The 25,420-nt window shown below is 40.2% G+C and overlaps 1 protein-coding gene across 1 annotated transcript; it reads left to right on the top strand.

Moving 5' to 3' along the window:
- Positions 1 to 45: 45 nt before the first annotated feature.
- Positions 46 to 23,675, top strand: LOC139728423 (uncharacterized). Its single transcript, XM_071639371.1, has 20 exons — positions 46 to 77; positions 1,348 to 1,674; positions 2,535 to 2,774; positions 3,414 to 3,657; positions 4,287 to 4,588; positions 6,453 to 6,767; positions 7,299 to 7,448; positions 9,645 to 9,947; positions 11,004 to 11,165; positions 11,648 to 11,857; positions 12,507 to 12,637; positions 13,093 to 13,253; positions 15,910 to 16,052; positions 16,595 to 16,785; positions 17,462 to 17,579; positions 18,081 to 18,274; positions 20,055 to 20,213; positions 21,322 to 21,534; positions 22,244 to 22,857; positions 23,393 to 23,675. The coding sequence occupies exons 2-20, from the start codon at positions 1,407 to 1,409 to the stop codon at positions 23,673 to 23,675; spliced, it is 4,401 nt and encodes a 1,466-aa protein (XP_071495472.1). The 5' UTR covers positions 46 to 77; positions 1,348 to 1,406.
- The last annotated feature ends 1,745 nt before the right edge of the window (positions 23,676 to 25,420 follow it).

Genomic DNA, 25,420 nt, shown 5'->3' on the forward strand with positions numbered 1-25,420 from the left:
GGATTGCGGTAGTGTGGTTTTCTATGACCTTTGGCAGCTTGGGTCGTTGTCATATCAACTTTCCGGTCTTGTGCACGGTGAGCTAATTTTATCACTATCAGTAAGTAAAGTTTAATACGATATTCTGCTCTAAAGTTACTTTTGCTGTCTGATTGGATAAAAGAAATTCGATGTACACTCGATGTAACGCAAGTAAAAGAAAGGTGTGTGAAAAGAAACAGCTTTTTAAAGCGTAGGCCCTTTACTAACCCTCGATATGAACTCACACAGTCATGAACTAGCAGTAGCACTCGCATGGTCTGTATAGCGCTCTAGAGTGAGCATTGTAAATCTTGTACGGACCATATATAGGCTTGCCTTTACTCACAACGAGTCGAGTTGTGCAACCTCGAGGTCAAGAAAGGAGTATGATTGTGTGTCCAATACATCGACACCCTAATTTTTTCTATCAATAAAAACTTAAAATATCTCACAATTTGCCAGAAATTTTGCTCACATATGTCAAGAAAATCCTCTGAATTCACAAGCGCGCACTAAAAATTGCTGTAGAACACGCTCCAAGATAACTGCTTCGAATGCGTGTTGGGATGTTATTTTGACGCACTCAGTTGCGTGTAATATTGAAGCCGACACTCCTAACGTTACCATCTCTTGGCAATACAGGTGAAATGCATGTAATGCTTTTCCAATGTGCATTTGTAATCTGATGCAGTATCATTGTTTTGCTGTTGATCTTCTTTATTATTGAGTTTTTCAGTATCTAGGGCCTAATATTTGGACATCTTCAAATACCTAACATGTTAGTGAAGAATGCAAAACCACGGCGCGTAGTCTCATGCTTGAATCTTCGTTCTGTACATGCAAGGCAAATAGTAGAAGGGTGTCGGAAGTATGGTTACAGGAAATAATGATTGCATTGGATTTTAGGGGAATATTTAGTCACCTACTGAATTCATCACAGAACTTGGGTCTGTAGAAATCTACTAGTACAAGTCTGTCTAACTATTAGTTCTGTGCTGCACCATGTTTAAAATTTGCAAACAATGTCGTGATTTGTTTAGACACTGTCATACTTTGTTGGCCTCATGTAATTTACAGTTATTCAGTTGCAATGCAAATGTATTATTCTTGGTGTTCAGTTTTAATTCCCCATTCTGGCCAAGAACACAAACCGTTCTAACGTTAGAACCCATCCTCATATCAGCTGTCTGATGAGCTTTTTAGCTTTTTATTTAGATTAACATTTGTAAACATGATGTATTGAGTGAAAAGAGAAAATTTTTACTGTCTCAGAATTATCTATCATATGGCTGGCCTTCTTACACTTATTCTCTTTTATCGTTCCAGGTAAAGGACGCATAAGCAATGTGGTAACATAATGGAGCTTTAGGCTGAGAAGGCAAATTATGTCAGGAGAAGACAAGGAAGCAAAGCCTTCAGATGGAAGTGAAAACCCACCATCGGACTCTATTCCCTCCCTAGAAGGAGAAAGGGAAAGCATCACTGCCAGTGACAACGGCAGTCTGAAGTCTGACACTCAGCAGGGGTCCAGCGGCGAGCAGCAGTCAGCGGAAAATGGGACAGATGGCGAGAGTAAAGAGGGAACGGTCACTGGAGAGAGTAGCAACAATTCCAACAAGACGGATGGTGGAAGTCTTAATACCAATGGCAATGGTAAGACTTTTGACGTGCAGCCATACATTATGAGAATCTATCTTAAAGGGAACATATGCATGGTTGAGTACACAAGAAGGGTCAATTTTGTGTTTTAATATAACATTTAACTTTGAGGAGCACCACAGAGTTGAAATAATTTTATGTGACTTTTTTTTGGTTGTTATTTGAAGACTACTTCCCTACAGATTACCAGTACATATGTATGCACATTTTGGGTCTTCTTTATTTACTTTTGAATATAATACCTAAAACTATAAACTAACTGTACAAATATAGTTTTACTCATAATGTTTCGGTCTGAAAGCCACATATAGTCTTTTTATCATTCAGTATACAGTGTCATTACACTGCCCTCTTTTGCACAGGTTTCAACAAAGTCAAACGAAAAAAGTATTGTAAAACCAGAAACTTTTGCATGCATTTCAATTTTTCGATTTTTCACAACAGCCAAGATTTGCAAAATTAAAATGCATGTGAAAGTTCTTGTCTTCACTATATGCATTAAATGCAAATGGCAGTTCGCGATCATTTCATGCAGCAAAAAATGCCATCGGCCCCAATTTGCGAAAATTTCATGCCACAAATAGTTGCGGTTTTGCAGCATTTTAACGATTGTTCATGTTTGCTTTTATGGAACTTGACACTGCCCATGAAAGAGACCAGATGTAATTATCATTGCTGTTATCTGCCTTCAAAGCTTCAGTCAAAAAAAAAAAAAAGAAGAGAAAAAATGTCTCATTTCACATGTACACACATGTATGTCATAACAATGTCTTCTTTTGTATGACTACTAGAAACAAAGAGAATTCTCGTAATGTTTCTGGTTGCCTGTTTGCAACTCAAATCTGCCCTTGAAGGTGACCAGCTGCAGAGCAACGATAGCGTCGAGGAGACAAGAAGCGAAAAGAAAGAGGAGGAGGAAGAGGAGGATATGTCCGAGAGCACGGAGACAGCAGACTCCTTCAGTTCGACTGACATTCACACCTCGCGCAGAGGCGGCCGCGGGAAGAAGAAGAAGGACGAGCCAGCCCTGGTAGTCCCCGAGGGAGCACATACTGTTACCCTGTCTGTCATCATAGCCAAAGCTATCCCAACAGGTAATGTTAGAGTTGCCAATTTAGGTACTTGCAACCTTGTCTAGGCCCTTTGCTGACTTCTATAGAACACTTGTGACACTGGGAAAATAGTGTGGAACACATGTTGCCTGGAGTTATTTCCACCTCCCACGTTGGTCTCTTTCATCTTAAATGTAGAACTGTATCACCATATGGATGAAGGCGTGACGGGACAGTCAAATTGCATGGAATGATTTTAGCCCATTGGCTAGAGAACTTGGGGTGCTGTGCTTTAACTGTAGATGGGCATTCACAGTATCTCAGATGTTAAACATGTGTCGAATACATGTTTTCCTTTAAAAGAATATCTGAACAACTGCGGCAAAAGAAAAAAGGCAATTTCATTTTGGGCAGAAAGTTGAAATTAGATGAATCCCTTTTCCTTTGCTAGCCCTCAGCAAGGCTAAAAGAAAAGGCAATAGTACATAAATTTAATCCGACTGTCGTCAATATAGAAAGGATCAGAGATCAGCAGGGATTTAGACAACTGTCCAGCTACGACTGAATACGCCAAGATGTGTAAAGAGAGTATCGCTGATATCCCAACAATGGTTCACCGAAATACTCGGCCAGTAATATTCAAAAGTTCTCCCTTCTCGTTTTGATCTGCCTCTCTTTCAGTTATCGACCCAGACATGCCAAAGCTTGAGGACGTGCTGAAGAAAAAGAAACAGCGCATCGTGGAGGCACCCAAGGCCCAGGGCTACTATCACTGCGAGTACTACCTCTTGCCCGACGATGCCGAGCCTATCAAGACAGATGTGGTGACGTTTGGGATGGCGGCAAAGATCTACACGGAGCACGACTCCAAAGTGCTGAAAACCTGGCAAGAGGGTGACTTGACATGGATTGCATGGTCACACAGGTGAGAATAGGTTGATGCTTCGCAAGGAGAAATAGAGAGAGAGAAAGAAGAAGACAGATCGGGGGATAGCCATGGTTATTTACTTAGAAGACCCCTTTGTCTTGTTCCACCTTCCATGAGGCAGAATTGTTAAATGACATGAAATAACATTTTACAGATGTTGTCACTGCAATGCCTTCTTTGCTGTGACTTACTGGAAATTGTGTCAGAGTTTGATACTGGAGGATCACAGAAGTAAAGGGGATAGGCCTCTTGACTCTTGCAAAGAAGATCGTGGGTTCAAGACCTACCTTGGATTTGCACATTTGGACAATATATGTATATTTTATCCACTTTGTCCTTTTTGACCCAGGTATGTGGATTGGTACCTAGGTATTTGGCAAAGCTACAATTTTGTATGGTACTGATATAGGCAGGGCCCTCGAGGAGATCAGTGCCTACACTGAAGAGGCTGTTTGGTATTGTTATATCATAACCCTTTAAAATGAAATAACTTTACCTACAAACAGCAAGATTGTCTTTTACAGCAGAGGAGAAATTATGCTTGATTCAAATTTGTTCATTTTGGCACAGTCAGTTGAGAGCAGTTGTGAACTAAGTTGTTCTCTGAATGATTACTTGATTTGCAGTCACAAGCTTCATGTCACCAATGAACTCCTCCTGAAGCTCTTCAACCACACCCTGGAGCTGCGCATCTGGGACTCGCGGGAGAAGGTCTCTCCCAAGGCCAGGTTTGACCGGCCCAAGGCCTTTCGCCTCCCGCAGTGCAAGCCGGGAGAGGACGCCCAGGACATCGGGGGCGTCCGCTCGCTGGTCCTGAAGCAGTCCAGGAGCTACGAGGCCCTGCAGCCGAAGAAGTCCTTCCTGGACAGACCAGTCCCGACAAAAGGACCCCCAGAGCTTGGTGATATGAAGCAGTTCCAGCGAAGAGGTAGATATTGTTCACATGTCACAGCTTCATTTCAAAGTGTAGTTCATCTGTCACATTGTCATTGTTTGTTTGTTTGTTGTTGTTGTTTTTTCAGTTCAGAAAAGATAAAGACCTACATACAGTTTCACTAATAGCACATCTTTACTTCCACCCTACACCAAGAAACTTTCAAATGCACAAGAAAAATAAACAGCAGCTGAATCATAAAAAGTCAGTTCTGTAACTTACTGTAATTATTTTGAACAGAAACAACCAGGAACTGCATCAAAGTATCCCCCCAGATATGTTTCTGTAACATTCTGGAATAAAGATGTATGAATCAATGCAGAAAATGTTTCACTTTGTAACCATGACGTCCATCAGAGTGGAAAGATTTTGCTCTTGTTCTCCACCATCATTGTCTCTTTTAAAGGAGAAGTCCGGACGATTTTGAAAAAAATTAACCAAAATCTACATAAATAAAGGACCATAATGACTAAGTTTCATTGAAAAAGACCCTCCCAACTCGCCACAATCGATTTTTTAGCATCACTAATTTTGAATCGTAACCGTTCGATTTCTGTACGCCGGCGAGAAAGATCACGTGACAGCGTGACGTTTCATCCTCACATTGCTTTTTGCTTGGAGCGTCAGCTGGCTCGGGGGAGCCCTGCTTGAGCAACGGTGATACGGGCCAAGCAAGCGGTAGTAGCGTACCGCTCAACAGTCTCTGACCACACAGCGGATGCACGCGGCATGATCTATTGCTTCATTAAAAAAATGCCGATGTGTCAAGTGTTCGGGTGTTGTCAATACTTCAACTTTACAGTAAGTCTTCAAATTGAAGGAATATTTCGATTTTAAATTGATATCTATCCACGATACTACCTTTACATGATCCTGAATGCTACAACACGCAGCCCAATTATGCTGTGTGTATTGGGCTGCTGGTCGTAGTTATACCGGCGCGGCGCGGCGGCGGTACCAAGCTGGCGCTGGCGTTTCTTCCTCGGTTCAAGTTACATGTATACTGTCATATTTTATCACCGTCAGACACACTTTTCAACAGTCTCGGACAACAAAAGAGGCAATAATTCTGACATTGACAGACTGATTTCAGATTGTTCACACTCAGAAGTCGAAAAAACGATCGCGGATTGTGATAGCACTTGGCAGCAGCAGACGTAAATGTATGCCTGCACAGCCCGACAACAGCTAATGCATTGTAAGTGATGGGGTGGACACTAATAAGTACGGCAGTATTATAATACATACATATTTCAATTTAAACGAAAATGTTATAGCATTGCAACTATTTTACATTAATCTTTGAAGATTTTATATAGATATATAACGAAGATTATTTGAATAAACGAATACAGCGTTTGGCAACAGCACTCCTAAATCGGTGCACGGTCTCCTGCAGTATAGTAGCGCCGACAAGGCACACCTGTGTAGGCATGCAGATACCGCCCGCATCGCAGTCAGCAGTGCAATGGGAGATCGATGCGTAGCTGGGCTTCGCTCGCGGTGCTCTCAGCTGAGGAAACTGCGCCCGATACGTCACGCGCAATGCATCCTGGGACAGATAGTACGAAGGGCAGCTCGCGACGGATTCGAACATGAAGAATTACCTTATTTAAAAAAAAAATCATAGTAAATGTATCTGATGGTCTTTTGTCGTCGGGAAAAGGGTGATAGGTTCATGAAATATTGAACTTTACACACGAAACGGCTGATAATCGTCCAGACTTCCCCTTTAATGTGAAGCTTGTTTTACTGTCGTAAAGAAATTGTGCTCCCTTTTCTGTAAGCAAGAATGATAAAACATTCTTTCTTTTCTACTTCTCCCATTGCTCTCCATAAACGTAATGAACATGAACAGATGAAAAAGGAAGGCCTATTGCCGACTCAAAGGCTCAGCTCTCCAAACCTGGTCACGCCTCTGAGCACGCCATGAGGACGAGACACACCCACGACGAGTCCCTGTCAGCGCGGAGGGTCAGCAAAGCCGAGAGCAGTGCGCCGTCCAAGCACTCCGCAAAGACTGTCTCCTCGCCATCCCCCAACCGCAAGTCTGAGGGGAAGCAGCGAAAAGAGAGTGTCGATGTTGAGCAGCGAAAAGACAGCGTCCAGACGCAGCAGGATAAAGAGGGCAGAGGAGAGGAAGATGGAGAAAGGAAAGCTACGCCCCGCCTAGGTAGAGAACAAAAGAAATCACTGTCTTGTCCTTGTTTTGGCCTGTGATGAGCTTGGCATTGAAATTAAAGATGCATGGCATTATTAAGCTCGGAAGCTGCATTGTTGTACTCTTACACAGCAGAGGGCTTATCAAAAGTTGAAATGAAGATTACAAAGAAAATAGTTGTTTTTTTGTTTGCTTTTTTTTTGTCAAAGTAAAGTATATGAATATAAAACATGCAGACATTTTCCTAGTCAGTACTCAAACTAATTTCCACAGCAAATACTATATCTAAATGACAAACCAAAAAGTAATATAAATCTGAACTGTTATACCTGCTCATTGGGGACTTTAAAAAGAAAAAGGAACAAGGTCATGTTTCATTGATGATCTTGTTACACCGTACTAGCTTGCTTTGTAGTGATGTAGATAAACAATTACATATGTGTTTATATATCATATCATGTGGTTCTATGTGAATGAATGAATTCCTTGCTTTCACTAATCACAAGATTTCAATATTTTTCCCCCATCAAAACAACCAAACAGGGACCAGACGGGTGTACAAGGAGTCACCCATGCAGCGGGAGGCAAGGAGAAAGTCCCACAAGGCGGAACAGGCGGCTGCCGCCCAGGCCATCCTAGTCAAGAAGTACGGCAATGCCTGCATCCCAATCAGAATGAAGCTCCTCTTTGCAGGTATTCAAATTCATTGATCTTTTTTTTTCTTTTTTTCTTTTTTCTTATGACTGTTCTATTTCATCTCAATCTCTTCAGTGTACTGGTTGCAATAATATTCAGCAGTCAGAACAAATATATATGATGACATCACAATATGATATTGATACAAAGAATAATTACAAATGCACCTCTCCAATCTGTCTTTTTTTCCCTTTTTTTTAGGGGGCAATTCAATTAGCAAGTAGTTGATGTGAATGATGAACAAGAACACCTTCTTCTTCTTCTTCTTCTTTTTTTTTTTTTTTTTTTGGGGGGGGGGGGGGTGTTTATCTACTTGTTTGTTCTTTTGAAGGGGAAGGGGTCATGAATAAAGTCCTGAGTATCCCTTCTTCTTACCAGATTGCACTAGCCCCAACAAGGTAGACAACCTTTTATTCTTGCTTTCAGTCATATTTTGCTCAAAGCAGTAGATCCTATGTTCTGTATTGCTGTTCCATCTACTATCTTGTGAAGTGTGGCTACACAGAGAGCTCAAAAGCTAACATGCAGAGATCTTCATTCACGTTTACCCCCTGAAACCTGAACAAATGATAAACCTGGAAAACAGAGATGATTGTAGAGAAGTATGCTTGCACACATGTATGTTTTGACTGGTGGATAAACTGATTGATAACAGAGTAAAAGAGAACAGACTAAAATTTATTTCAACTCTCTGTATCTACAAATCATCAGAATAGGGACAGAAAGAAACCAAGTGAAGTCATATCATGACAGGAGTAACAAGATCATAAAATTTCAGAAAAGCATCAGAAAAAAAAAATTGCAACATTTTCACAAAATAACATTAATGTTGAATGTCAAATAATGAAGAAATATTGTTTCGGATTGTATTTAAAATTGGAATGTTTTGAAACTCAAATCAGTATTTTTGTTATTCAAAACTGAGTTAAGAGTTGTTGTTTTTTAATGTATGCCATTTGAGATACAAGATTGTAGTTGTTAACCCTAGGAACAAAATAAAGTACCGAGAAAGAGATCAAAGTAAATCCGTATGAAGGATTCAAGTGTGCTTCACTCATGCCAGTAGGTCATTTGTGGCAAAGCAGTTGTAAAGGAAGTAGTTCAGGAAGCAGGATATCCTTGAGGACATCCTCGAGGACATCCTCGGGAAGGAGTTAGTTGTCATGAAGAGTTGTGCGGTCATCCAAACAGAGATGAAATTTAAAAGGGGGTTTTTCTGCCGCAGCATTCATTGTGCAACAAGACCACGCAAACAAAATTTGTTCAAATTCCCCCGCTAAGCATATGATCTTTGGAAATCCCCAGTAAACTAAGCTGGCTTGTTAATGTTTGACATCTATTGTGTTTTTGCAATGCATATTCCTGTTATGGGGGGGGGGGGTGGATTTTTTTTCATCCCTGCTGTAGATACCAATCAGATCTGAAGTGTGGCTGTTTTGATACTTGAAAGAGATTTGAAAGATGCACTTATTTTTCGATTCATTTATTTCATCCAAAGTTTTTTCAGAGGCTCTCAAGAGCAACCTTCCAGAAATACTTGTTGTAAATGTGTTTTGAAAATGCCAGTGTTAATAGCAGAGGCTGATTTTCATTTCTATACCTATTTCACTCATATTTGATCTATGGAAAATGTTTGTTTTTGTTGTTTAATCAATGGAATATGTATATATGTATGTTCCAGAAGTACCCGTATTCAAATATTTGATGTTAAAACGATAACGTGGGGAACAACGTCAGGTTTATTGTGCTGTACTGTACTGTACTGTACTGTATGATCTGTGTTCCTAAAGAGAGCAAGAACTCTGGAACCGAGTAGAGAATGGCATATACACCGTATTGTAGTAAAATCTTTTTACAGGTTTACCTTTAAGTGTCTTACCAACTCTGATAGAAAGATATCCTAAGGCAACAAATAGTGATAACTGAAATTCATCAATTTCTGTAATGCCTACAGCTTGTATGAGGACTGTCGTTTGTTGCTGGTAAAACATGGGTTTTCTTAATTTTTTTTTTTTCAGACGAGTTTGCCTTGCAAATGAGTACCTGATGAATTACAAGGTTCTGGAGGATAAGTTTGTCTCCTTGGAAACCAATTTTCCTTGCAATAATACTGCTTCACTCAATGTGACACAACAGAGATATGTTTTTACCTTCTTGAAAAAAAAAAAAAATCTGTTGCCCCACTCCCTCCAGATCTCAAGACCGTCACAAACCGCTTGGACTGCCCCGTGGTTGGCATCAAGGATGTCTTCATCACGGTCTCCCTGGACGGCCCTCTCATGGCGCCCGAGCAGCGGCAGGAGCTCAACCCCCTGGTCCTCAAGGTGTTCTCAGCGACGGGCATGCCGGACACACCCCTCAGCTACTGCGAGCTGTCCAAGAGATGCATGCCCGTCTATACTTCCTACAAGTTCTACAAACAGCCCGAGTACAAGAGCGTGAGCAGAGATCACGCGAAGAACATCTACTGGGATGACATCAATGTGGAGCTGCTCGGTATGAAAACGGTTTATTGCCACTTGGTCTAATATCAGATGGTCTACTTCCCAGTTTGTCTAACACCACTACAGCTAATCTCATTTGGTCTATCATCAATTTCGTCTAATGCCTGTTTGGTCTAATCCTCACTTGGTCTAATGCCCAGTTTGGCTAATCATCGTTTCGTCTAATGACCAGATGGTTTAATTGCAATTTTATCGTATCTCCTTTGAATGTTTTCCCATTTTGCTAATCAACTGTGGGTATTACATGAAATGGGTATAACCCATCTAGAAGTAGACCAACTGGTAATGAGGCTAAGTGGCAATTGGACTAAATGGTCATTGGACGAACTGGTTGTAGACGAAACGGGATTAGACCATGTGGGTTGAGACTCAATGGCTATTAGACAAAGTGGGAGTAGACCAAGTGTTAGATCACCTGTGAAAACCACCTAACTGATGTGATTTTCATCTCCATGATGCCTTTCAACCCCGTCAAAAGGGATCCATTTGTAATGTCACTTTTCCACCCTTTTATCTTGTTATATGAATGCATGTTAGGCGATGTTTGTGCAGTAAATTGGACAACTTCATTATCTCTAGTATCTTAGGAGATGCATGATGTCTCGGAAACTTGAGTTTCTTGCTCAGGTTCAACTTATCAGACGAGCGAAGAGAGGACATCATCATACAAATACTCTGTTAGATCATGTACATTGCAGTGACTCCAATTCTGTGGAGTGATCTGTTGTTGTTTACATTAAACAAGAACAAAACAAAGCAAAAGTCATGCACACTCCTTGAGTGGAAACCTTAGTAATGAAATAAAAACTATGTGATAGAGTTTGACATGTCACTGATTTGCTGAGTGTATAGAGGCTTATATTCATACCATGTACATGCTGAATACACTTGACATAAGGCATACCTACAAAATTTCACTGTATATGTAATAGATCAAGAAATATATCCTGGCTGAATATGGTAATGGCTGAGCTCAAGTGGTCACTTCAATTTGGTAAGTCTCATGCACATTCCCCATGTTTTCCTCTCTCTGTTCCCTATCTGCCAGGCATCATTCCCAAGGGGGAGTTGCTGGAGTACCTCAGGGGTGCACCCTTGGAGATACAAGTCCACGACAGAGACCGGCGGCCCGAGGACATCAAGCAGAAGCCTGCCCTCTTTGGCGAAGATACGGAGGATGATAAGATCAGCAACGTCGGCATGATAGCAAGTGAGTATTTTTCTCTTTGCTGTTTGGTATCATTTACTCTGCTCGTTAACTTTTATGTTTGTACCAGCTTGGTATTTCAAATTAATTTAAAATAAACGAGTGATTGAAAAGAATAAAGAAGCATACAACTGACTTTGGCTACGCATTAAAAGTATTTTGTACAGATTTGCAGATGAAATCACTGCTCCCATTGGTTAACAATACCTTCAGATAACTTCAGAGACCTAGGAGCTCTATTGACATCAAAGTAAGACATGAAAGTAGTCCCGTGAGCAGAAGGAAAGATACTAAATTTTTTAGCCATATGCCAACTATTGAGAGAAAAGTGACGAGAAATCACAGAGTATAATACCGCTCTTAGTCTACGGTAGTATTGATAATGTCTTCATCATTGCAAGGAGCACACATAATCCTAATTTCCAACTACAGAATTCATGCGCCATAGACTTCTTTTAACATATGGGTACTCCATTTTCTTTCAGGCAAGAGGACCACGCATAACCCCTTCAAAGGGCGCATCAAGCCGTGGGATCCCTACGGCATCGCCAAGATTGACCTTTCTGGCCTCCTTCTGGGGGAGAAGATCATCTACCACACCGCCCCGATCCATAACTGCCCCCTGCCCGACCTGCTGGGGCGGGGAGTCAAGGACAACCGCCTGGTGGGTGTGTCCAACGCTGCGGATGGGCCCAGTAAGTGCCTTTCAGTAGGCGTGTCATGCATTTAACTGACAAATGAAAAACAATTGGCATGTGTGTTACAGACTGCCAGATATCCTCATTTTAATTTGATTGAGGGGGATATTGAAGCAAACTATAACTGCTCATAGCAAAAGTATGCTCTGTAGGATTGAAATGAAATATAAAAACATTCTCCACTGCATATGCTGTAACTTTGAATCACTCAGTGTTGGGCACAAGAAATTTTTACTTGCACTTTCTTTGACTTGCATCACTTTGTGTGAAATGTGTCCCCAAAACTTGCGATTAGAATCATCCATTGTGCACATACAATAATTGTGAAAATAATCCATGATGCAGAAAAAAAATGACAATATCAATGACAGAATTCTGCACTGATATGTTCAGGCCAGGAATGACGACAATGGAAATTTTGTCTGATATTTACTTTGGCTGTAATAAGATTTCTATCCTTATGTAACCTAGTGCCTGTAAATATATATATATATATATATATATTTTTTTTTTTTTTTTTTGTCTCTCTCTCTTCTTCCCTATTACATCTAATCATCAAAATGGAGGAGAGATTGAGAAATCTGAAATTAAACTTTAGATTTTGTGTCATTGACTTTTTTACTCATTTTTTTATTTCATTTTGCAGAAGATGAGCCCTTACCTGTGGGTCACTACATTGACTCTGGGGCAAGGTTAAAGGTCAGAGTTGAAGTCGCTCACGCCATCACGACCCCAGAAGAAGTACGCTCCAAGCCAGAGTTGGAGACTCCTTCAGAGGTAGGGAAATGCATGTGTTTACTGGGGATGTGAGACTACACCAGGAGACGTTAATCCATACACACAATTTTATTCTTCCATCTACTCATACTCTTCTATTAAGTTTACTTTATTATTTTCATTGCCAGTCATTTTGCCTTTATCAAGATACAAATCGTGCAAATCTCTCTTTACGATGTATCTCTGAAATATTCAGCTAAATGAATCCATACCCAACGTAAGGTGAAGTGAGTCGGGGAAAATAAATATAAAGGACGTAAATCTGTTCAAGTTCTGAACATGATGAAAATCATAATTTTGAAATTATGAAAAGATATATGCTGAATTTCCATTGAAAATTTAAGTTGTTGATCTCACATGACAAATTTTGACAGGCAAACCAGTTTATATTACCTCCAAGTTTGTATTACTCTTGTTTTTGTTCATTTTTTTGCATCATAATTTATTTCATCCAGTGCCCATTTTCCCGCATCGTGTACATCTTTGACTACAAGAACACCAGGTTCCTACACAAGCTCTTGGGTTTAGTGACCAACATCAATGCCAGGGCACTTGAACTGGATCACCTCCCTGCCCACATCATTGAGGCTGCCCTGTCCACCTACAAACTGTCCCCGTAAGTCCCTCTCATGGAGAGTGAATGAGCAGGCATGTCTGAACAAGAATGCATATATTAATGTGTCTGTAATTGCAGGTTGCATTGTGTGAGTGTCTTTGTAACTGGGAGTGCATTGTTTGAGTGTGTGTGTGTGTGTTTCTGCAGATGCATTGTTTCAGTGTGTCTGTAAAGAATATATCTATAATTACATTGATAATGAGTGTGTCTGTAACTGCAGGTTGCACTGCATAGGGGTGTCTGTAATCACTGGTGCATTGTATGAGCATATATGTCTATAAGCCCAGAGGAATAATTTTAGTGTGTCTGTATAGACACAGGTGAGTTGTTTTAGACTGTCTGTAAACACTGAAACATTCTTGGAGTTTGACGGACAAATTGTGCACAGAGGTGTTGCGGATATGAAATAGAAATTAATGCATATACAGATGAATGGCTATCATGAGCAGGAGTATTGCTATGAGATCACGGGAACATGTAATAATTTTTTTAGATTATTCAACTTTTTGTCAAAGTCACTTCATCGCAGGGAATGGAGCATGCCTATCTCAGCAACAAGGGAATACCAATATCTAAACTCTAAACTGTACATGGACTGTCCTGATGCCTAGTGTCACATGCAGATGACAGCTTGTAAAATTTGTAAGGGTTAACCAAAGGGGGCTATGGCTGTTTGAATTTGTAATTCACACAAAGTTTTTTTCTGTTGATAAAGTTTAGCAACTGGGATGCATTTAACAATTTTCCATCAATGTACATATTGGTTTTACAGTGAAAAATGAAAATGTACTGTTACCTTGAACTCTCCCTTAACGTTTGATGTTGAATACCTGTAATGTCACTTGCCAATGCCAAAATAAAAGAACATTATACATTTGCCTTGTTTGGTGCAATGTAAAATAACCACAATTGGGAAATTTGCGATAAGAGGTGACTCTTCAAATGAAGTTTGGAAACACCTATGAATGTGCAAGATCAGAGTTTAGCTTAGCATTAGCATTAAAAAGGCCCTTAACATGAACATGCAACACATGACCAAGTTTCCTATATTTTTAAGAGAAAAAGAGCATTGTACTAGACTTGACTTGCAACAATGGACATTCAATCACTCATTGGCTATGGACTTTCCCAGGCTATTGCAAAATAAGCCAACCATGTCCATCCCTAGCAAAGCAGGAAATGGTGTTGGTATGGTGTTTAGTGATTAGAGTGTTGCAAAATTTCTCTTGACTGATATTTTCTGGAACTTTCACTTTTTGTTATCAGAGTACTTTAGAATGTTTGTTGATTTATTACCTTGTGCTTTCACTTTAATTTCAAGTTTCAAGGACCTTGTTTGCATAATGGTGCTTCAAATATATAAAGACATTTTGTCCAGAGAGTTACAGAATGAGGGGCCTTGATTTTTCAGTACTGCTCTGTAATGTACATCAAATAAAGTGTACCATCATCATGTATAAGTAGTTTAAACTCGGCCAAACTTTTTGTGACGTTCAGGTCCGAAAATAGGTAGCGTTACCATATATCTCATGCTAAATATTCAGCTTCTTATTATCATTGTATACATATAGTTAGTGATGTTGAACATATACACGTAGAGTGGTTCTGTTCTTTCTTTTTTTTTTTGGTAATTTGTTTGTTTAGTTATGTCAGAATTTCAATACAGTGATATTGTGTAGGATGTGGGAGATAGATGTGTGTGAATTTACATGTGATGTGTTGGCAAATGTATGACTAGTTGTGTTGTTGATCCAGCAATAGTTTACCTAGATCAGTAGTGTATATGGATCTTAATCCTAAAGACTTATTGTCCTACGTTCTGTACTTGTTTATTTATTTATTAAGTAATCAATTGATCAATCGCTTAATCAGTTATATTTATTTATTTATTCATTCATTTGTCTATTATTTATTTATGTATTTATTTTTTCATTTATTTATTCATTTATTCATTCATTCATTCATTCATTCGTTCATTCATTCATTTATTCATTCATTTATTTATTTATTTATTTATTTATTTATGTATATATTTATATATATATATATATATATATATATATTTATTTATTTATTCATTCATTCATTCATTCATTCATTCATTCATTCATTCATTCATTCATTCATTCATTCATTCATTCATTCATTCATTCATTCATTCATTCATTCATTCATTCATTCATTCATTCATTCATTCATTCATTCATTCATTCATTCATTTATTTATTTATTCTTTAGTCATTTATCGGGTCTTTTTAAATGACTGAGTGTTGCATTTTACAGGATGTAATTGAATATACATGACTCTCATGTTGAAGATGACCACTGCTGTATTTTGTATCCGAAAAAGAACTTCAAAGTATGCAGTCAACAAACTTGCTACCATTAATATTTCGATGCATAATTTTGAATAGTTAATGCCACATTTGTTTCTGTCAAATATAGTTTACATTGTCTCTCTTGAATCTGAGACAAAGTGTGTGACAACCTTGTGTTTCTCTTTTTGTGATAGTTTGTTGATTTCCTCTGCATTGTGGATATGATAACTGTACAAAATGAAACGAGGTAATATGGGACAGAAACAAACAAACTAACAAACACACAAACAAACTGATCTATCTTAACCATGGGATGCCTTCTCCCCGTATCTCTCCAGAGCTCAGCAGAAGAGTCCAGACCTGGACATCGTGACTGGCTTCCAAATCTTGGATGGTGAGAAGCACATCTTTGTGCTGGAAGGACTGAGGGACAGCGCTATCAGCCAGCTGTGGCAGAACCTTCCTCGACCACAGAAAGAAAGTAAGATTTTTTTACAGGGTCTACTGAGGGATCATTCACTCTGAATCTGTACACTGAGGGCATTATAATGTTTTGATTTGTTTTTGAGACTGCTTTCCAAGTAACTTGTGCAAAAGAAAAGATACATGAGCAGGAAAAAATAACACCACATTTATTTTGTGTAGAGGTATCTTTCAGTGAAATTAAGAACATGTACATGATTATGATTTTGTGTACCTGTACAAATTGCAAATATTTTTTTTTTAATGTAAAAGTCATTTGAACTGACTAAAGTATATAAAAAACAAAATTCCTAGCATAGCTCGGTGTTATGCCTTTTTCTTTCTTGAGTAGTCATGTCAGTGTTGTTCTTGTTTGACATTTGACAGAAAGCCAATGCAAAATGTTGTTTTCACATGCAAAGTGTTGCTTGTACATTTATGTGCACACTGAATGAAATGACAGCTTTAGTGAATCATTATGCATTGAATATGTTTCTTCTGTAGTAATATATCAATCCTTTTTACACCTGTTCTTTTTATGTTGCTCTGCTTTCCTTACAGGTGGAGTGATCTATGAGGCACTGTATAATTCAGACATGATGTTTAGCGAGAGAACGTATGCTGCCCTCGATGTTGACCTGTGCCGCATCAAGCTGCATGAACCCCTTTCCGTCATAGTCAGGCAGCCGCTGCTGTATGTCCGAGACATGGTTCCCAGGCCATGCTTTGAGGCACTCATCAAACTAGATCAGGTACATGATTTCTATCATATTCACACAAGCTTCTAAAAGGAGAAAAATAAAAGCCAGTACAGACAGAATATAATAATTAACGAGGCTATTTTTCCTTAATTAACAGTACCTGTAGACTGTTTGACAGAAATGGTGTAACAATTTGTTACATTTGCCTTTTCCTTGCTCTGAGGTATATACAGAATAGAAAAATTAGATGAAATGGAGGGTTTTTTTTGAATTATTTTTTTTAAGAATAAGAGAGTAATCCATGATGGCAAAGGTTTTGAATAAGTAACCACCTTTCTGCAATCTGTTAGACTGCATAAAGCTTATGAGTGTGCTCCTGGTCTGATTTTGTGTCATAGTTGTGTCCATTGCTGTTTTCATGGACTGACTTGCAAAGGAGCTCATACCAATAATGCACTGGTTTCATGAGAGAAGCAAAAGTTTCACATCCAGTGTACCTTGATTGAAACACTGGATGCACATATTTCTGCAGTCACCTCAATACATTAAAGAGAGAAGACTTTTCACTGTTAGTCATGTGGTATTCTGTGAAGATTTTGAAGACTCAAAATGAGACATAATGCCAACAGTGTCCCATCTACAGGACAGATTACTCTAATGTGATGCTGTATGTGTTGTCATGAACACCTCTTTACTGTGATTTGATGTTTGCTGATTGCATTTACAGCTGGTTGGGCAGGACAAGCTGAGGAACATCACCAAGAATGACCTCTTCCCTTCAGCCGAGTCCATCATCTCGCTCAGCAGGGAGTTTGGCGTACCTCTCACCACGGCCGACTTTGAAGGTGAGTTGAAGTTCAGTGTCATCACCCACATGCACACGTGTAATAGAAACACACATGCAAATACTATAAAACCAAAAATTTTTGCGTGCATTTTGATTTCGCGAATTGCGCAAGAGCCAAGATTCGTGAAATTAAAATGCATGCAAAAGTTCTTGTGTATACGTCTAATGCAGTGAATGCCAGTGGCAATTCACAAAAATTTCATGCTATGAAAAAAGCCTTTAGCTCCAATTCGTGAAAATTTCATGCCACGAAAATATCTTGCTTTACAATAGAGAAGATGCAGGGAGAAACGTGTGCACACTCATTTGCGCACACGCACACACTCATAATGTACTAGAGAATCTGAAATTTCCACCATGCTGCCTGTCTCATACTGGCATGATCTGTCATATGGGTTTTAAATGTCCAAATGGGATACATGAAATCTGTCACTCACCTTCATCATCTCAACTCCTCTTCCCCCTTCCCTCCTCCCTCCCTTCCCCCTCCTCCAATCAGATCTCAAGGAGCGCGATGGGGAGGTACACATGGGTGAGGATGCGGTCCGCTCCCACTCCGCCTCCCAGACCCTACCCCGCCTCCGGCCACGCAGGATCTGGACTCCGCTAGAGCTCTACAACCCAGACTACATGGCCTACAAGGAGCAGATGGAGATGATGGGACCCATGCATGACTACATCAAGGAGAATATTGTGAGTAACATGTATTCTATTTACTGTGCACTACAGCAAAGCACTTTACAGCAAAAGTATGACAGGATTTATGAAGGGATGGATTACAGGGAGACGTTAATACCCCATTTATACATAAAGTTGGGCTCCGGATTGCTTCTGAGGTGCTTTCGACTTATGCCCTTCTGAGTCTGTCCATACAGAGAATCACTGCTTGTTGAGACCAAACGCGTAGTAGATGAGAGGGGCATAACTGTTGTGGTGACCTTTGAGTGCATAGAAACTTCTAGCATACAAACTGTATGCACAGCTAGTGCACACTGCATTCCACTTCCAGAGCGCTCTAGACATTTGCAACCTTTTATAAAGTGTTTAGAGAGCTTCAAGAGCACTCCTTAGCCTAGCCTCAAGAGGGACATAACTTTAGAGCAATCCAGAGGGTAATTGGCTGTTTATACAGAGTACAGAGGGATTCTGGAGTGCTCATGGAGCACTCCAAATCCTAGGTGTATAAATGGCGCATAGTACAACTATACAGATTGATGATAGGGTGAAAAGGGAATTCAAATGTGAAAGGATTTCACAGATTCATGTAGGTGACTGTGGTAATTGACAACGCTGAAATCCCATGAAACTTTCAACAGAATTTGAATCACAACTATGCTGTGTCTAAAATTATATGTAACTCTCATTTCAGTAGCTACTACGTCTTACCCACTTCCACATTGCCCTACGAGCATTACCTTTTGCTAAAGTTGAGCAAATATGTCAAAGTGAAATATAGAGTTAATCTTCTGGATCTGGATCTGGATGAATACGCTGAAAAACTCTAGATAGAGTATCACTCAGCACTGTGGTGTGTGATGTGCAGCTAATCACAACGGAGGTGACGCTGGAGCGCTTCTTTGAATGTGTCAAATTTATGAATCTGCTTTATGTTACTCGGCAGATTATTCCAATCCTTCGCTGTTCTATGGAAGAAGGAGTTGGCGAGAGCAGTTGAGGAACCGTGTAAAGTAGAGTAATTGTCCGGATGATAACTTCGGGTTGTCATACCTCTCGGTGCTTGAGCAGGACTAATATAATCCTCGAGATTTAGATCAATATTGCTGTGCTTTATTTTATGAAATGTTGATAGCCTTAAAAGCTTGCGTCGTTCTGGGAGTGGATGAAGTTTGAGATCCTTTATCATTCCGGAGACGGAAGATTGCCACTTGTAATCATTACAGATGAATCTGGCTGCTCTATTTTGTACTGCTTGAATCTTGGAGATGTTACGTTGAGTGAAGGGGTCCCATACTGTACAGCAGTACTCCAAGTGGGGACGCACTAGGCTCTTGTATGCTTGTAATTTAACATTTCTCGGTGCATTATGTAGATTACGACGGAGAAAGCCAATCATGCTACTTGCTCTGGCTGTAGTTATATCAATATGTCTATTCCATTTTAAATTGTCTGATAAGACAACTCCTAGGTATTTGTGACTGGACACTGTTTCTATCTGGTGACCGGCTAAGGTGTACGTGTGATGAATGGGACGAGACTTCCTTGTGAAGCGCATAACGTTGCATTTGTCCAGCTTGTATTTCATTTGCCATTTTTTTCCCCAAGCCTCTAAGGTACGTAGATCTTGTTGAAGTATGACACAATCTTTATGTGTCTTAATGGGACGGTAAACTACACAATCGTCTGCGAATAGGCAGACGTTGGATGAAACTTGATCAGGGAGATTGTTAATATATGATAAGAAAAGCAATCTTGTTTTCTAATATCTGTGATACTTTCTCTTTGGCATCCACAGGACCACGTACAGAAGATCAGTGAGGAGAATACGGCGAGGAAGGTCAAGCCGCAAACAGTCCGCTACGAACCGCCCAACGGTGTGGCACACAACTACAGCTCTCAGACCCTTAACACCACAGAGCTGGCTAAGGAAGTTCTCAGGCAGGAATTGACCAAGGTAACGTATTTCAAACTGTCCTCTTAGTTTCATTCTTAGATTCCATTTATTTCTATACCTGTCATTGCCGGTGGGGGGGGGGGGGGGGGGGGGGGATGTTTACTTAGCTTTGTTTCCAACAACTTTAGGTTATTCACCTTTCATATAAATGTTCGCAGTACACTTCAAATGTTTATGTTCCAAGTACAGGATCTGTTATTAAAGCAGACAACTTCTTCGCTGGATAGGATTTCAAAACCAATGTTTTCTTCATGGCAGATACAGTGACTACAGCAGAACTCAAGAAAAGACTCATCCTTGAGATAGAGTATTGTTCTTTTGCAAATGTAGCAACTTGAGCAGTGGCCTTTTTTAGTACTAATTACAAGGCACTTGACAGAATGGTTGAACAACTATGAAATAGAAACCCAAGTGCATGAAGCTCATCAAACATAATATCTAGTATGCAACACAAAATATTTGGCCAAATCATTGTGACTCGTGTGTATTGCTTAGTATAGTAATGTTCTTATTGGAATAAAACATGAACAAATGTTGATTTTCCTCTAATAAATTTGCTGGTAAGAATTGTGCTCCTCCACCATTTAAAGTACATGAAGTAACATGTTCTTGGCCCATCTTGGGCAAATGATGAGGAAAACTACTATTTCTGAGAAATGTAAAATGAGGTACAGATCAATTAAAAAAACACACACGACAGGTTAAACCAAGCAACATTACGCCAGAGATAATATAGATGATTACAAGTATGGCTACTCCATATGAGGTATGCATAGCCAGTAGTTGTTGATGAAAAAAAGGCTGTGTAATGTGTTGAATCTGATTTTTATGTGGTACACATGTCTTGTCGTATTAGTACTATAGCAAAACTGAATCCAATATTTAAATACTTTTGTTGTACTTATCCAAATACAATGGGATGAGCTTAAAGTAGAGGACATCAATAAGAAGAAAATTATTCTTCCTACAATTTTTCAGTAGGAGAATATGTGGTTTCACTTTGGAAGGTTTGGCTAATCTTCTCTGAATATGCACAAAGTCTGATGAGTATAAAGGGGTATCTGTTCTCGACTTTTTCAAGTAGCACCTCTCCAATTCACACTTGCAGGAACCGGACAGGAGGTTCACATACTGCGCCGACTACAACTCTGCCTCCGTCGTCCCCGTCAACGTGGAGGCGGTGAAGAAGGCAGAGGAGGAGACCTCCCGGGCACAGTGGCAGACAGATGACGGGTTTGTCTATCCGGGCATCCCGTCATCCATGGAGAGCAACGTCCACGCCAAGAGACCGGACCCTGCTCGCCGGGATGAGTTGAAGGAGGTGAGGTTATTTGGGGAAAAAACCTGTCACACTGGCCATCATACATTGTAGCTGAGAGCTTATATTCCCAAGTGAAAACTGTATAATGGTACCAATGATGTTGATGATGATGATGATGATGATGATGATGATGATGATGATGATGATGATGATGATGATGATGATGATAGTAATAATGATGATACTACTACTACTACTACTACTACTACTGATACAATGTACTGCTACGAATGCGTATCGGGGCAATCGCCCCCGGAGGGCAAGTACCCCTTGGCTAAATACTGGTTAGTGATAAAGGTTAGAGTAAAGATTGGGGTTAGTGTTAGGTTTAGGGTTAGAGTTTAGGTTAGGGTTAGGATTAGGATTAGGGTTAGGGGAAGGAGAAGGGTCTGGGGTAATTGTCCAGGGGGTAATTGCCCTAGACCCCTACTAATGATAATGGTAATGATGAAAAAAGAAATATGATTATTGCTTTTGCACTAGCGAACCCCAATAACTGTGGATCAGTAGCATTAATTTCTTCTAAAATGACAACTTAATGCACTAATTGCTTTTTTTTTTGGTATCTTAGCAATAAAAGTAGAAATAGGATGTAAGCAAATCACAGTGACTTACTGGGATTCACAGTTGCTAAGAGGAAATGCAATTTTGTCTAAAGATACTGCGATATTGGAAATTAAACCTAATCTCATTTTTACTCTCTTCACAGCCCTGGATAGAGAATACGCTGCATGCCAATGTGCTGAAACCCACACTGGAATATCGTGACCGATACACATGGATGGATCGGGACCAGGACATGAACCTGTGGAGGAAACCCCTCCCCAAGGGATTCCAGCCCATCCCGCCCATCACCATCCACCTGGCCGGTGACACGCTTAGGGCCGAGAAGCAATCCGTCAAGGACGCCGACCGGGAGCTCTGGAGGTCGAAGGTCAAGGTGTACGACACGCAGATGCACTTCCACCGCGTGGCGCCCGAGACGGAGCTCATGGCCGCCGGATTCAAATCCAGCAACCAGATTGACCGCCTGCGGGGACTGCTGAAGGATGAGGCAGAGAAGCTGGCCCTACGCCGGGCCGACTTCCAGGACATGCCTGCCCTCTCCGTGGTGATGAACCCATCCGTGGACACGGCCGCCAGGGAGGCGGGGCTTCCGATTGTCCCCAACGACGACGTGGACAGGCTCCTCCCCGTCGGAGAGAAGCCCCACTTCATGCCCGGACCCTTCGCCAACGCCAGCCTCTCAGTGAACAACAACCGCATCCCCATCAAGGACATGGAGCATGCAAAGTTTGAAGAACTCAAGGGATATGACTTTAGGTGAAGGATGTTTACAACTTCTCTCTGCCTTTTGTTACATGCATATTGAAACTCTGCCTCAAACACTGTGCATGCATCAAAATATGAAAGAGGAGTTCTTCTCACACTCTACTCAATGTGTGATGGCGATGTAAAATTAACTAAATTTTGTGAATTTTCATTGATTTTCTGGAGTTCTTTTAAAAACTTATATCTCAGAGTTGAAAATGATTGGGATTGATGATTAATTGACTCGTTCATCTTACATTATGTTCAGAGTAATACAATTGAATAAATCATTTGACTTTGTGAGAATTAGCGACATATCATGCACACACATTGAAGTATTATCGCTAAAGCAACATCAAGGGCACATGACCTAGACCTTTGTGTTTGTCACGTCCGATGAATACAATGTTTGGTAACATCACAAAGGGCAGAATTTTGTCTCTTTCAACCCAGCAATATCTTCATTTTGTTGCTGTTGAAAGCATTGCATGTCATGTGAATTTCCAATTTTGAATTCTAACCTTTCAACTTTGTGGTTCCATTACAGATTATACCACAAGGAGCGCGGACCCGTCTACAAACGGCAGGTCAAGCCACTGTCCGCCATCGACCGCGACAGCCACCTGTTCCGGAACCTCCCGCCGCAGTCCTACGCCGAGCCCAACAAGCTGAGGCCCGGGAACGAGTGCTACCACAAGCCCCCGCCAAGCATACGCCCCGCCCCGATCCACACAGAGTTCTATTACCCCGACAGGGAGGCGTTCCTTTCCATGGGGCAGAAGCAGAAAACGGAAGCAGGAAAGAAAAAGGTGCTGGAGTCTGCCTCGTGAGCAGCTAGCAATGGACAACTGCATATCACTCTATCTATAATCAGATATTCATACCACTTTCTGTTCTCAGTCTATTAAAGGACAAAGAGTCAAATCAATTTGGAATGACATTTTTCAGATCGACCAAAGATGTTTCCAATGCCATTGCCACATTTTTGCAGCAGATAATGTCTTGTTCAACTACCAAGGTGATGACTTTAGCTCAAACGTGATATATTTTGTGAATGCCCTTCCCTTCGGTGCTCAAGGTTTCTTCCATGTGTGGGACAATTTTATGTCTCCGTGTGCAACAGGTCTGCGACACTGTCCCTCGATTCATTTGACAGTGATCATTTTAAACCACCTGGGTATTGACTATTGCTTCAGCACTGCTGTTCACGTGAATGCCTTCCCTATGATGCACCCAGACATATATTATACCAGGAAAATAGTTTATCCTCTGTGCTACAAGTCTACTTGATACCCTGTACATGGAATACCAGTGAATCGGATTTATGACGTAAAATGTGTTTAATTTTCAACACAAAAATGCAACATCAGTTGTTGAGAATGACACGAGTATTGACCTTGGATTTTTTTTTTCAGTATAAAAACCCACTGCCTTAAGGAAACATTATCATGTTCAGCTTATGATTCTGCATGAAATTTATACAATATAAAGAAATTTCTTTCACAGTTCAGCTCATTCAATAAATCTATGAATATTCTTGTATTGATGTACAGCTTTATATATACATACTTATTCCAATGTACAGGTCTATTTATAAAGCAAAATATGCATATAGAGTACTTTTACTTGTAACTTCCCGAACTTCCACACTTTCATGTGAAATGACATCGGTCTCTGTATGACAATTGTCACCAAGCTTTAAGAAAAGGAATAATGTCTCTTGAATAGCTTTATGCTTCACTGAAAAAGGTGTTGATGGTGCCACTTCAGAGTTTCTTCCGCTGTACTTGGTCATATCTTGTTCTGCTACCAACAAGCTTCATTCCAAATTCACTCGTAAAAGTACTATGAATGCACAACCCACCTCCGAGCACGATGCATGCCTTTTCTTCCTTGATCCATATCAAAGAATCACCGTCCAAGGTGTACATAATGTATCATACACAAATTTGTACATATATATTTGATGTAAATGGGGAAATATTGGTACTGACTGTGTGTATAAATATTTGTTTAGTGCACACAAGATTATTGTCTTTCTTGTACTGTAAAAACATCAAAGCATAGCCATGTTCCTATCATGGAGTTATGCCATTGTTTCTGACAATTGCAAATGAATTTTGTGATGATGAGTAATGTGAGATTTTGCGGACTGTTTCACCTGCTAGGAGCAAGTCTTCTGGAGTGTTTTATCCATTCGTGAGCCATGTTGAAGAGTTCTGGAGGCACTACCCTACAGAGCATTGGAAAACTTCAACAAATACTTGCATCATCTACGTACATCTGTGCTTCTATGTATTCTCAGAAATTGAATGACAAATTGTCATGGTCATTACTTTTCTGTCCTGGCCATCACTGGTTAAATCATGTTAGGTCAGCATTAATGAGTGTAGTAATAATGCACAAGGGTCATGCAAAAATTCTGACACCACTTCCCCCCCACCCCACCACACACACACACACACACACACAAAGTTGAAAAATCTTTGATGGATACGTAAACTTGGCTAAACAGAGAAATACTAATGGTTTGTTCAAGCAGGTCAAGGCATTATTTACATGTCTTCCGGAAGAC

This window comes from Diadema antillarum, unplaced genomic scaffold (genome assembly GCF_040938485.1).
Source record: "Diadema antillarum isolate AM-2024a unplaced genomic scaffold, OU_Dant_1.0 scf00000019, whole genome shotgun sequence".
NCBI lineage: Eukaryota > Metazoa > Echinodermata > Echinoidea > Diadematoida > Diadematidae > Diadema > Diadema antillarum.

Coding starts and splice junctions, on each gene's coding strand:
- LOC139728423 (XM_071639371.1), top strand. CDS start 1,407: ATGTCAGGAGAAGACAAGGAAGCAAAGCCTTCAGATGGAAGTGAAAAC. Junction 11,858..12,506: donor CAACGCTGCGGATGGGCCCA/GTAAGTGCCTTT, acceptor TTCATTTTGCAG/AAGATGAGCCCTTACCTGTG. Junction 16,053..16,594: donor TCCTCGACCACAGAAAGAAA/GTAAGATTTTTT, acceptor CTTTCCTTACAG/GTGGAGTGATCTATGAGGCA.